Source organism: Nansenia antarctica, assembly GCF_963989245.1.
Source record: "Nansenia antarctica genome assembly, chromosome: 1".
Taxonomy (NCBI): domain Eukaryota; kingdom Metazoa; phylum Chordata; class Actinopteri; order Argentiniformes; family Microstomatidae; genus Nansenia; species Nansenia antarctica.
In genome coordinates this window covers 84968147-84982598 of record NC_137674.1, presented here as the reverse complement: position 1 = coordinate 84982598, position 14452 = coordinate 84968147, and the positions used below count along the sequence as shown (strand labels likewise).

Genomic DNA, 14452 nt, shown 5'->3' with positions numbered 1-14452 from the left:
TTAACTGTACTTCTTGATTCTAGGTGAAACTACTACAAATGTTGAAATATTGAGACTTGTTTGACACTCAGTCAATTCAAAAGCTTCACAGTAGAAGAGGCCTGGTAATAATATCATTAACTTGATAACTATCATTCATTCAACCTTTATTTCAACTCGAAAGTCCACTGAGGTTCCCCTCATTTACAGAGACGAATAAAAACAAGGATAAGAGAATAAAAACTAAGAATAAAATATAAAAAAGATCAGATCAGCTAAAACAATGACGTTAATTATTAAGTACCGTACGGTGATTATAGATCAAAGCCTTGAACTGTGCAAAGTTTGGAAGTACATCGATCTTTAAAGTGCGTTGCAGATCATTCCATGAGCTAGGAGCACTAAAGCGAAAAGGAGAGTCTTTCCAAGGGTAGAATGTACTCAGGGGACAGTCAGCATACATAAGTCATTGACTGATGAGGTTGTTGTTGTTGTTGTTGTTGTTTGTCTGCGTCCCCAGCTCCTCCCCCCCACAGAGAAGGCCCAGCCAAAGAAGAGCGCCCCTGTGCAGGTGCTGGAGTACGGGGAGGCCATCGCACGCTTCAACTTCACGGGCGACACGGTGGTGGAGATGTCCTTCAGAAAGGTACGAACAGGCGCTTAGGTAGCGTAGCAGGTTAAGCGTCGACCACGTAACCGCAGGGTTCCTGGTTTGATTCCGGCGACGGACATGTCCTGCATATCATCCCTTATCTCTCTCTCACCCATTCTTCCTGTCTAATCTCTATTGTCTCTGTCACAATAAAAAGAAAAATATGAGTGGGACTGCCCCACTCAGAAAAAATTACTTAAAAAAGAAAGGTAAGAAGATAGATCAGGGTTTTGAGGTGAAGTGAGAGGGTGTAACATTTGTTCCGCTTCTTTACAAGACAGATGGAATCTGACATTGCGTCATGACTGAAGTATTGCACCAGAAACACCATAGTGTTTGTACACAGGAAGTCTAGCTGAAAGGTTGTGCGTGCTTGTATTTGCACACAGGGTATGTACAGCAGGGTTGTCAAACTTGTTTTGGTCCATTACAAACAAACAATAAAAGAAACTAGAAATGTGTTTTGTTCATGTCCTCCAAACAGCTGAGGGGCTGGTATGGTATTTATGAACTATTTAATACAAAAGTAAATTTAAAAAAGACATTATGCAAACAATAGAAATGATTTGCTATATTCCATTTTCTTTTATAGTTATTTTTTCTGAGTGGGGCAGTCCCACTCATATTTTTCATTTTTATTGAGAGATACAGTGAAGATTTAGACAGGAAGGATGGGTGAGAGAGAGAGGAGGGATGACATGCAGGATATGTCCCTGGCCGGAATTGCTATTTTCCATTTTCAATGCTGATCTATCTTAATGTCAAGGAGTCCTTAGGCAAGACACCGAACCCCAAATTGCTCCCAGTGAGCGGGCCGGCGCCTTGCATGGTAGCTTGCCGCCATTGGTGTGTGAAAGTGTGTGTGAATGGGTGAATGAGAGGCCGTTGTAAAGTGCTTTGGAACAAGGCGCAATATAAGTCAGTCTATATAAGTCAGTCAGTCTATATCATCAGTCTATATCATCAGTCTATATAAGTCAGTCTATATCATCAGTCTATATAAGTCAGTCTATATAAGTCAGTCTATATAAGTCAGTCAGTCTATATAAGTCAGTCAGTCTATATAAGTCAGTTTATATAAGTCAGTCTATATAAGTCAGTCCATTTAGCGTATCTTGTTTGTGTCCACAGGGAGAGAGGATCACGCTGATTCGTAGGGTGGATGAGAACTGGTACGAGGGGAAGGTGTCCGGCAGCAACCGCCAGGGCATCTTCCCTGTCACCTACATCGAGGTGCACAAACGACCCAGAGTCAAGAACGGACTGGATTACCCAGACCCCCCCATCAGCCCCTCACCTCAGCGCAGCACCAACGCCTCCCCTCAGGTAAGGACACCTGTCACCTATCCCAGAACTAGTTCACTAGTACAACAAAACCACTCTTTTCAGTTTGTTTTTGGTGTCCCACCACTATCTATTTTTACCTTCGTTATTTGTTGTTCACACCCATGGTTAATGTTTCATCTTTCCTTTCCATTTTTGCCCCTGAACCTCCTCCTCCTCTCTCTCTCTCTCTCTCTCTCCCTCTCCCTCCCTCTCTCTTTCTCTCTCTCTTTCTCTCTCGCTCTCTCTCTCTCCCTCCCTCTCTCTTTCTCTCTCCCTCTCTCTCTCTCTCCCCCTCTCTCTCTCTCTCGCTCTCTGTCTCTCCCTCCCCCTCTCTCTCTCCCCCCTCTCTCTCTCTCTCTCTCTCTCTCTCTCCCTCCCTCCCTCCCTCCCTCCCTTCCTCCCTCCCTCCCTTCCTCTCCCCCCTCCCCCTCTCTCTCTCTCTCTCTCTCTCTCTCTCGACGGTCATGTTGAACATAAAAGCTGATGATCCGTAACCGGCTCACCACGTCCCCCCTCCCCCTCCCCCGCTCCCCCCGCCGTTCCGTGTCTCCCGAGGTCCACGCCATCTCCTCTGAGTGGATCTCCCTGACCGTAGGGGGCGCTAGCCGCGCCGCTGCCGCCCCCACCCCTCCTCTGCCCCCCCTCCCCACCGTGACCTACCGCTGGGGGGAGTACCTGCCCCCCTCCCTCTCCGCCAGCCCCGTGCCCCCCGTCACCGGCAGCCCCTACTACAACAACTCCCCCATGGCCTCCCCCTCGGCCTCCCCCCTGCCCCCGCCCTACCCGCCCCGCCCCGGCTCGGCCACTCCCTTCCTCACCTTCACCCCGCCCCAGGGAGAGGACTTCCTGCTCTCCCCTCCCTCCCCCCGCCTGTCCCGCAGCCTGAGCCCCTACGGGGGGCTGGAGGGCTGGCTGACCGGGGTCAGCCCCCTGAGCGTCCTGGAGAGGGAGATGGCGGAGGGGGAGGGGGCGGAGGGAGAGAGGGGCGGTGGTCGCGATGCCCCGGGCAGCTGGCGAAATAGTCCCGCGGAGGTATCTACTGCATGGTGTGCAGTGTCGCATCTCAGAGTTCACGCTGGAACGAGAGTTCTGGGCCACAATATGATTAAACTGTCGTTTAGTTGCCTCAAATACTTGACAGTTGAGCAATAGACATTACTAACTGTAGCCTAATCTTGACCCTGAAGTTCTTCCAATGCGGGAGGCTACTTAACTGGTGTAGTCAGAAGACACAAGTCTTACTTGTTCCCGTTACAAGTGCCTGCTTTTACAAGTCTGCATGTTGTGATGTGTGTGCACTACTAACATGCAAGTGTTTGAGAGTTAGAATTGAAGATTTCAGTGGTGTACCGATGTGTCTGTCAGACTGAATGAACACGACATGACCATGACTAGTTTCTAAATGCGTTGAGTTATTCAGTAGATATACTGCATACTCTTGACTCTCATGTCATGTTTTGAGATACTGCGAGAGAAGTAAGTGGCTATTCGGTTTACCATCTGAGGATCCACATTGTTTCGGGGACAATATCCAATGTTGTGAATTGTTATTAATCTAACATCGAGGACATGAACTGTTCCTATAGGAAATAACTACTGTGTACACTGTCACTGGAGTTGTTTAGCCAAGACAAGAGCGTGAATTGGCTGCCACTGCCTGAACTAGTGATTGTGTTTTCAGCACCCTGGAAATTAATTGCATCCTCTAAACACGGACTCGTATAGCATATATATTAGTAATGCGGAGGCTAACAGGTGTTATTTTCTTCTCAGCTGGCGAAGAACGAGAGCGACTACCATGGTCGGTCCTCCAGAAGCCCTGTTATGTTGTTCGACATCCAGGATAACAACAATGCAAACTTTGCGGTAAGGTTGCTGGAGCTTTACAGATGGAGATGTATTTATGACCAGTTATGTTGGTGATGATGCTATTTGAAAATGAATATGTCGTGTCACGTTCTAATGCTTTGGTCCGCATATCCCCGGATCCGACGTAATGATCGGACTTTTCTTTCGAAGAATACATGAACACATTTCCGCGTTGTTGAAAATCAACGACACCTCGCTAGTCAACTAGCACAGCTCGTTTTGTGAGCCTGCTAACAATGTAAAGTAGAGCCCCGCGGTGGTGTAGCGGTCTAAGCACTGGCCACTAGTGCATGCTGCCCACCGGGGCCGGGGTTCGTATCCCGGCTCGCCAGACCCGGATATGGCCAGGGCACACACGGGGAACGGCATATTGGGCGGCCGCTCCCGAGGGGGGTATAGGAGTAGTTCCGGACAAGGATCCGTCGCGCAACAGCGCCCCCGTCTGGTGCTGGAATAACGGTGCTGGGCTCGAGGAGCCAGTCAGCTAGTCTGCCTGGCGGCCTCCTCTGGGACTGCCGGCCGCGGTGTCGTGCGGCGGATCCCTTGCAATAGGCAGGGGATAATTGGATGCTAGGTTGGGTTCAATTGGCTACCAAATTGAGTGAAAAAAGGGATAAAATCTGAAAAATAAATAAATAAATAAATAAAAATAATGTAAAGTAGTGTTGTAGTTAACTAGGTAGCTGTGGGGATTACTCACTGAATCCATTACGTTGTTGCAGTGTTTTGGCTTGACTAGCGAGTTTGTGTTGTGATTCTCAACACACGTTGAAACGTATTTCTGTGTTTCAAAAGAAAAGTCCGAACATTTTGATCGGTTGCCGATATGAGGACCAAAGCATTAGAACGTGTCACATATGATGTCTGATGTTTATTGGTTAGAGCTAGGTGGCGGGGGGGGGGGGGGCTAATGATCTACTATGATCACTTCCTTTAAATGTATCACTCAATGAACTTAGATCATATTAACACGTCTCTCAGCTTGAGTCTGATGTTTATGTGAGTGAGACACTTCAAGGAAGATTAATTAATTAATTAATAATACAGCCCCTTTTAATATGCATGATTATCACTGTCATCTTTGCCTTGCCGACTGACTTGTGCATGTGCTCTTTCTTCATTTTGACTGTTCAGTCTACGTGCACTCACTCTGGTGTCTTGCTCTTTCATGCTTACCCCCCCGGACCCCCACCAACCACCACCATCTCTCTTGGTTTTTTCACGGCTTTCCTGGTTTTTTCTAACGGACCCCTCCCTTCCTACTTACTGGACTACCCCTTCCTCTACCCTCCTTTTAACCCCCCCCGCCCCCTGTCCTGTCCCTGTCCCCGAATCCTCCATCTCTTCCTTCTGGGTCTGCCTGCTCTTCTCTGATTGGTCCTCGTAGAAGGCGGTCTGTAATGAGATCATGAACATAGCCGAGACTTCGGTGAGGTATTGCAGCAACCTCTCCCCCCACCACCAACCCCCCAGCCATGACTCTGTCTCTCACAGGCCGCCCCAGTCCCCCCACCCCAGTCATGACTCTGTGCGCAGGCTGCCCCCCCACCCCAGTAAACAATCTCTCATCATTTCCCAGCAACCCCAGTCACACAGCAGCAGTCCGGAGCCGAGTCGTCTCAGCTGTGGAATGTGAGTAGGACTCATCTAGTCGTCTGGTCTCAGGCCTCTGAATGCCGCTGGATACCGAGCTACTTATAAGATCAAAAGCTTCAGGGCCCTCCAGATCATCAACACGCTACGTTATCGGTTATTTTGGTATTTTATTAAAAAAAAATATTTAACCGTAACGCTGGGGTCTGTTTTAGATTTTTAGACCATTCAAATTTCAAACAGTCGGGACGGAGTGTTCCTATTCATATGTTTCTTCGGCGTAGAAAATAAGTGTAGTTCTGTGTAGTTACTGCTATTATGATAGCTATTACACAAGAAGCACACAGATAATATTAGAAGCACCATTAGAAGCACACGGATAATAATAATAATAATCATTAATAATAATTCATTGTATTTATATAGCGCTTTTCCGGGGCTCAAAGACGCTGACAATATGGGAAAAACAGAAAACACAGAAACAACAAGCAACAGATAACAATGTATCTCTAGTCTTCCTGGGGTCCTGAACATACAAAAACAGACGTACAAACATAAATATGAAGCCTTATCTCCCTCCCTTGCGTTTCTGACACAAGCGTTTCTCTGTGAAGCTTCTGTGTACAGCTATTATGATATGATATTATTATATATAATATATATATTATCATATATTATATATGATCTATATTATGATATTATTGTGCCTTTATATGAGGCCTTATCCCTGTCACGGTTGCGTTTCTGACGTGAGTGTTTCTCTGTGAAGCTTCTGTGTAGTTACAGCTAATATGATATGATATTATTATATATAATATATATATTATTATATATTATGATATATTATATATTATCTATATTATGATATTATTGTGCCTTTATATGAAGCCTTATCTCCCTGTCACGGTTGCGTTTCTGACGTGAGCGTTTCTCTGCACAGCTTCCAGGCGTTGTACAGCTACGTGCCACAGAACGAGGACGAGCTGGAGCTGCAGGAGGGAGACCTGGTCAGCGTCATGGAGAAGTGTGATGACGGATGGTTTGTTGGTATGTGACACGGACGCACCCAGAATAGCATTTAGCCATTTAGCAGACGCTTTTAATCCAGAGCCACTTACCAATTTACGAATTACAGAGACATTCCCACACCCTGGAGTAGCTGAGGGCTGAGTGCCTGACTACTAAGGGCGGAACACTAGTGGCGGTGTTGTTGTTTCAGTTGGGAATCTGGGATTTGAACACATCACAACATTCCGATCACCAGTCCAACTCACTAGCCACTAGAGTCTCTAGACCACTGCTCCTACTGTACTAGGAGCTCAGTATAGATCCCCCAAAGATACAGAGCAGTCACCTACTGCCCCCCAGCACTGCGTCTCCTGAAGACACACGCTTTTCCCCTTTACTGTGTCTCCTAAAAACTTCTATTGCCCCCCTTGTTCTGTTTCTCTGTTTCTCCAGTGTGTGTATATATATTTTTTAAAAAGCTAGGTTTAGAAGAAGGTGATAGAAGAAGGTTTTTCCTTCTATCACAGAGACTGCCAATGGCCCCGGGCCTGAGCTAGATTACTTTTCCTGCTACGACTGGTGGATTGATGATTCACTTGCTTAGTCAAATGTATTGATTGTAAGTCGCTTTGGAATAAGGCGTCTGCTAAATGCCAAAAGTGTAAATGTAAATGTCATAGTCGCTGTCATATCTATCCATGGAGTTACTGCTACATGAGGCTATACAACTGTGAAATGTCTTACACGTTGGAAAAACATTTTTGTATGAATTTGTTCTGTTAGAATCTAACAGTTAGATATTGAAATGGATAAAGTATATTGTAGACTTAATTTTTACGTTAGAAGTGTTATTATTACAAAATACCAGACTCCCTCATAGACTTACGATTATTGTTGTTTCTTTTTGTTCACAGGAACCTCAAAGAGGACAAAACAGTTTGGCACTTTTCCTGGGAATTATGTGAAGGAGGTCAACTTGTAAAATGTAAAAAAAAATATGTATATCCTGAAGAAGAATCTAGCTCTAACCCTTGGTTGCCTGTTGAGTTTGGGGAAATCACTGCTATTGCGCGTGACTGTTTTAATTATGATGAGTCAGGTGAATACATTGTCTGGGTAGGTGAATAGTTTGGTTTGAGGTATGTTAATGTGCATGAGGTGAAGACAAGAGACAGCTGTTGACTCACTGCCCAAACGTTTAGTGTGGTGTATTACCTTTACTACATCCTACAATACCTGGCAGAAATTGATAACATTTCAGATACAGTAGAAACTTGAGTTAAAACTCCTCCTAAAATGTCAGCATACTACACTATAATATTGTATATACAGTACATATATAGTAGCCTCGTGTGTGTGTCATTCTAATTGTTAATTACAGTAAGTGTTTGTGAAGCATATGATAGACTATGGGGGTCAGCAGTGGAGTGTGTTATGGAACAGAGACAGAGAAGTAGGTCTTACGACTTCTGATGGAACAGAATGGTTTATATGTGTTGAAGCAGTTGGGGGGGGGGGGGGGTTTGAGCTGTTTTTCATCAGCTACCTTATCAGGACCCATTAACTCTGAATGCAGATAACTAGCATTTGAATTTTGAAACTTATGTTAAGCCCTTTAAAAGACTAATGTTTTCCCTAGGGAAACCCAGTATCCAGTTGTACTGTGTAAGCAAAGGATATACCATACAATTATGCGATGGCAGAGAAGTGTCCAACAGACCATATTCCTTGGTTTGGAATTTTAAAAAAACGTATTTACCTCAAAGTGAACCCAAGGGCTTTGAGAACTGAACTCTTAGGCCTGCTTTGTTTTGAATCATTGAGGAATGGCTTTGGTTTTTGCTCTCTTTTTGGGAAATCAAAATGCACTGAAAGCTAGGAATTTGTGACAATGTATCGTGTAGTTAGTGTCAGCTTTTTGTCTTCATAAAACAGCAGAACGTTATCTTACCTCAGTGTAGTCCAAAAGCTTCCGATGCCATTTTAGTATTGCCTCTGTTCTCTATCCGACGTTCGTACTATATTTAGTTTTCAAGCGCGCCATTTCATCCAGCGATCCACTCTTCGCCCTCTCGCGCTCTCGAGTTTGTGATGAGGTGGACCTGGGTTGCCATGTGTTTGATCCCTCACTATGGGACGCTGCAAAACTCTCCCAATCGCCTGGTCCGAACTGGTCGAACTAGTCTCCAACCAGCGCTAATGCTAATGCTATGCAACCAGGGGGCGGCAATCCCCAAGAACTGTACCTCAACAATCGCCCCCACAGTCGACGAGAGAGGCTCTGTGTAGACACCCCTGTCAGGGGTTCACGACCCAGACTCGAGGCTATCAGGAGTAGGGACGTACCGTGAGTGTGGGAGGCAGACTGGAGCGCACGTGGCCACTGGTGGATAAAAGAGTCTGTGTCTAGCATGTGGTGACCCAGTAGCCCCGTGTGACCAATGGCTGTTGAGACACCGTAGGGTCCAGTATGGGGGGTGTTCACTCCCAAAACCCTTTCTTTAGAACCGCCAAGCTGTAGAACCAACCCCCAGTTGGGATACTGTCATCACGAGAACCATTCGGGAATCACAAATGTAGACCAACAGAGAGGATATTTCCCTCCTAAAGGATTTGCGTCACATGCAACTGATGTGCATCGACCGCCACGAAGGCAGGGGGGGGGGGCTATGGACCCCCGCAAACACCAATCTGTAGCCCAGAGCAGACGGACCAACTGCAGTGGTGGCTCAGCAACCAGGGGGACTACAGCAACACAAAATACATCAACCCCCAAGTCACTAACGTGAACTGTTGGTGGGAGACACTTGGGGGGGGGGTGGAGCTCTTGTGTTTTTTATTACAGGAACTCTTTAAGACCTCTAGCCCTGTGAAGTGTAGGTGCAACGCCCATCCTAAGGTGACCTGAGCTGTCCATAGTGCTGCCTGGTAAGGACATGCGTGCGTGTGTGACACTGGGAGCCCACAGAGTCCTACAGGTCCCCATCCACACCTACTAGGCGCTAGGAACCGCGCTTCCTGTCTAGCCTCGCTGTCGATGACGCACTCACGCAGCAACGACAACCTCGCGTAACCTGAACCCCTCCGTCCTACCTCGGTCGAGCAGAACGAGGTGTCATGGGATTCGTAGTTAGAACAGAGTTACGTTGAGAATAAGAACACTGCTACAGTGCTGCTTTCAGACAGTCGAGCGAGTGAAGGGTTGAAAGGATGAAAGGGTGCGCTTGTTGCTGCGTCCCGTTATTTGTGCGGGTGATAGGCGGAGCTGATCACTCGCGAGCGTCACCGGCGCATGAACCAGGCGTGATTGAATCGGGGTTTTCAGTATCAGGCGTGATTGAATGAAGTTCTTCAGCGAAAAGGTACGCAACAGTGCATGTCCCATAGTGAGGGGTCAAACCGAGTCGACTGAAAGAAGTTAAAACGCTCAAACAAGTTGGCTAAGCATGATGTCTGTTAATGGTATGAATGCAATTAGAAAAACGTGTGTATGCATGTGTATGGTGCATGTGTGCATAGGAACATCATCTCTTATCGAAAATATCTTCCGTCACCTTGTAGGCTATGTCATATTTCTTGACATCTTATATGTCATATATCTCTATCTTAAAATGAGAGGTAACATTAGCTGTTTGATCTTCTGTGATGCCTGTAAGGTAGCTGATGGTAGACAGCTGTCTATACTTGACTGGCTCCAGTCTAACCACAGGACAGGCATGATACGCTACTCCTTTTTAAAGCAATTAATTCTGGTGTGGTCCATTTTTGGACTGTAATTATAAACGAATCGATCTACTGATGATCGTTTTATTTTTCACACAAAATGTAATCAATTCAATCTTAAACATCTACTTAATTTGAGTAGCAGTTCATGTCAATCTATGAAGTTATTATGAGGGCAATACTATATGCTTACTGTCAAAATGATATTGCACAAACGCATCCCACGTTTATCAGTATGTGCAGAAACGCAAAAGCCTATTAGCTAGGCTTACATACATAGCAACAGATTCCATGTGCAATGTTTGGTTCCCTTGTATACCAAGTATTACGGTAGTGTCAGAATAGCATGAGACATTAAATCTGAGAATGATCAACTAATTTAGAGCATGAAACAGTATCAACGTATCAATGTTTATAACATTTATTTTGAGGCTGAACCAGAAAAGCATTCCTCAATAAGCCATTATGAGTATGATCTGTGAACTGGATTGTTTCTTGCCAGGAAATTGAGAAAAGTCTTCCAATTTTATGATCAAAGCGTTAAACCAGTTTTTCTGTGAGACCCCATAATACCATATCACAATGTTTCATATCCTGAAACAACATGATGATTGGACTGATACCTTATGTTGTGAAGCTCTTCTGTTCAAAGTCTTCACCTATGTCCTTCACTGCTTTGTGTTCTTTAGAGGAACCCTCAGGAACAGGAGTGGTGACACTGGTCTTGGTGTTAAGTCTGTTAAGTTTCAAAACACAAAAAGCTATCTTGAGAAATGTGTATCTGAAGAACAGAATCGCAGTATGTAACCTACTAATACAGTATTTATAGTATCAACAAGAACAACAACAACAAAATCTAGAGATCAGTTACAGAACTGCAATGATGATTAACATTGGCCCCGGAATGGGTTAATGCGTTATGATTTGAAGCTAAGTGACTAAAATCTATTCATCAACTTTTTTCAAATTATGTGTTAATCTCTCATTATACAATAATAGTAATAGTAATGCTCTTGTCAACATCACCTCTGGTTCCTATGACAACTGTGTGAGTGAGTCTCTACATCATGTATGTGACTATCAAGTATTACAGTATGTAGTAGTAGTAGTACAGTATGGCCATTCAATTATTTGTGAAACTCCATATTTCTCTCCCTGTGGTCTGCTGTACATAATTGCCATGTCTTGTGTTTCTGATATAAGTGTTTTGCAGCTCAGTAGCGAACTACCCCATGCTTTTACTAACACTTTTTACTACCCGTCTCTCCAACACAAAGACAAAGAGAATGACATCAGAAGTAGTGGGATGGAACAAAGGTCAAAGACAATTTAATATGGAAAAATATCTGTTCCATTTCAGACTTCCATGATAGACTGACAAAAAGTGAATGGGTTTGTTCTGGTTTTGGTCTCCATGGGCCAGCTAGGCCTCACAAACGTCAGAACAGAATGTCGAGGTGGGAAACGTGCTCCATTAAACATCGCAGGATGTATGAATGTATGAATGTGGAGTACTGTTACACACACATGTAAACATGATCAGTGCGTTCAGCTTGAATTCATAATATGTAAAACCGTTGAACAATGCCTGGCATAAGAAAGATATGTACATATGTAAAATAAAAAGAATAATAGAATTGAAGCGATGGAAGAAAAAAAAAAAAAGTCACATGAAGCTATTATCAATTGCTCCAGTTTTATTTACCATGAAGGATTTTTTGGCAAAGCACAGAGTGAAGAGTTATTGAGCACAGAGACAGTTTGATGCATATGAAATAACGTTATGCTGCCATTTTGTGAGGATCGTGATGCCTTATGTCAGACGCAAATCGTGCCTCATTTTCATTTGCTTCTATTGATTATCACAGAAATGTATCCATGTCATATTTAATGATATTTAGTATTGTTTTCCCTTTTTTGTTCTAGTCTTTGTGATGGGAGGAGAAGGATTAACTAAGAACTTGTCACTTGTTACTGTACCAGTACCTAGACTAAAGTGTGACACGATCGATGCTTCGAATATTGTGATTAATAATCATAAGTATGTGTTCTTTAGTTTTTCCCCGAGATGCACAGCCTGTAACAGGTTGGGCTTGGTTGCTTCTATTTGCGGTGCTGTTACAATGACAATATTAAAACGAAGACAACACTATTTACTGCTGTGATTTTGGTATTATGCAATATTTAATAAAGTATATAAAGCATTTGAAGTAGGCCTACCAGATGTCTTTCGTTTCCAGTAAAAGATTTAACTGAAACAAAAGGGAAGAAGAAAAACTGCCCTCTCTGAAGCATTGTTTGCCATCATTTGGCTACGTATTGTGATCTAAACTCCTAGTCCTTTACTCACAGATACACACATACTGTACGTAAAAACTCACTAACATATAGTACACACTCTTTAGGGAATGCATTTTACAACCTGAGATGCCAATATTTTGTTATATTGTCATATTTTCAATCAATAAATATGATGATGGGAGACTAAATACAGTGGGAAGTCAACAGACTTGAGGTTAGTTAAACCACAGACAAACGTCCAATTAAGTTCCTGAGTGATATAAATGAAGATCACAGCATTGGATGACCTCAAACCACAGTCACACTCAGAAGTTATATTGTTATAATAACATGCGAGTTCAACGTTGCCAGTGTATCCATCACATGATAAACGTTGTCGGGGTAACTGTTCCAATGGCGGATCCAATTGGGTTGGCAAAGAAAGCGACAGTGGGAAATAGTTGTGAAATGCATTAAGTCTAACTGCTTTAATGTGTTAACACTATGACTGGGGAGGCATTTTACATTACATGTTTGGCATTTATCAGACGCCTTATTCCAAAGCGACCTACAATCGATACATGTGACTAAGCAAGTGAATCATCAATTCACCAGTTGTAGCAGGAAGAGCAATCTAGCTCAGGCCAGGGGCCATTGGCAGTCGTCCTGATAGAAGACCTTTTTTATTTTATTTTTATTATAGACACTGGAGAGAGTACAGGGGGGGCACTGGAGAGACAGTACAAGGGGGTGCAGTAGAAGTCTCAGGAGACACAGTAAAGGGGAAAAGCGGGTGTCTCAGGAAACGCAGTGCTGGGGTAAAGTCTCAGGAGGAGCAGTTAAGGTGTAACCTGAAGCTACAATGGCTGGTGGCTACAATCTTACTGCGTTCTAGACATTCTTGTGTGTGTGTGTATTTGTGTGCTTCCCCATAGGCTACACATACAATTAAATTAATCAAGATGACCCTTAGTTCAGAGGTCAATTGTGTTCTCAGGGCCATACTCCTAAAGGCACACAAACATCAACCAAAAGGGGGAGCCATGATTGCCATTTGATATCTTTTGTGTGGTTCACCAAATGTCATAACATGTGGTACACATTCCCTGAGCCCAGTTGTTCCAAACTTTTAATCTGGATTAGGATGATTAATTCTGATCCAGATTAAACGTTTTGAACAACTGGGAATGATTCAGGGAATGATTCATTCTGATCCAGATAAAAAATTTGGGAACAATTGGGCCCTGGGGTAGACTACAGTGCTAGCCAATGTCTTAAACATGGTCATGGTTGGCCATACTGTTGGGCTTGGCGGCGCACTCTATTATAGAAATGTAGACGCTTGGCACTGTCATTGTGAAACTTATGAAACACACATTTTCTCTGAGTACTTTTTTTATTAGGAACAACTTTCAGAATATTAGACAGTGACTTCATCATCATTGGGGGTATTCCATCAACTTCGCTAAAGGAAGATCCAGGCTTATTTTGATCTCGTCAGACTTATCTAAATAAGTTTGGCTTTTTCTTTAGCGACGTTGATGGAATACCCCCCAGGTCACATCTCCAAGACTCTCCCTTGACCATTGTTTGAGTCTATCTGCCAACAAAAACATAAACATTCACAACAAGTAATCCATGTTGTTATGATAAGGTATGGCCGTTATTGAACTCTCATTGAGGTATCTGGACATATTTATTATAATCAATGGGTATATTGTGTTACTTGAAATTTTGGGATATATTTCTGACAGTGGCACAAATTATAATTTCTGGACAGGAAGATCATAGGCTATAGGCTGTAAATAGAAGTAGTAGGCAGATAACCCAAGCAAACGTCAATCGATTTACAAAAACAATCAGCTTTGCAATATAATATTGTAATACATGATCTTGTCCAGAAATTATAATTCTAATTGTGCCACAGTCAGAAATATATTCTGAAAATATATATATATATATATATATATATAAATATGTAGCTGAAAAACTGTTAGAAAGTAGGATTGAGATGTGGAATCG

At 43.6% G+C, this 14452-nt stretch overlaps 1 protein-coding gene across 1 annotated transcript in view; it reads left to right on the top strand.

The window, feature by feature from the left end:
• sorbs1 (sorbin and SH3 domain containing 1) overlaps window positions 1-7910 on the top strand; it is a 66281-nt gene extending 58371 nt beyond the window's left edge. The window contains exons 21-27 of the mRNA XM_080526660.1: window positions 500-625; window positions 1763-1957; window positions 2438-2989; window positions 3731-3823; window positions 5214-5458; window positions 6360-6466; window positions 7342-7910. Coding sequence (XP_080382786.1) covers window positions 500-625; window positions 1763-1957; window positions 2438-2989; window positions 3731-3823; window positions 5214-5458; window positions 6360-6466; window positions 7342-7409 — 1386 coding nt within the window. The 3' untranslated portion in view covers window positions 7410-7910. The remainder of the gene's footprint in view (window positions 1-499; window positions 626-1762; window positions 1958-2437; window positions 2990-3730; window positions 3824-5213; window positions 5459-6359; window positions 6467-7341) is intronic.
• Window positions 7911-14452: the final 6542 nt, after the last annotated feature.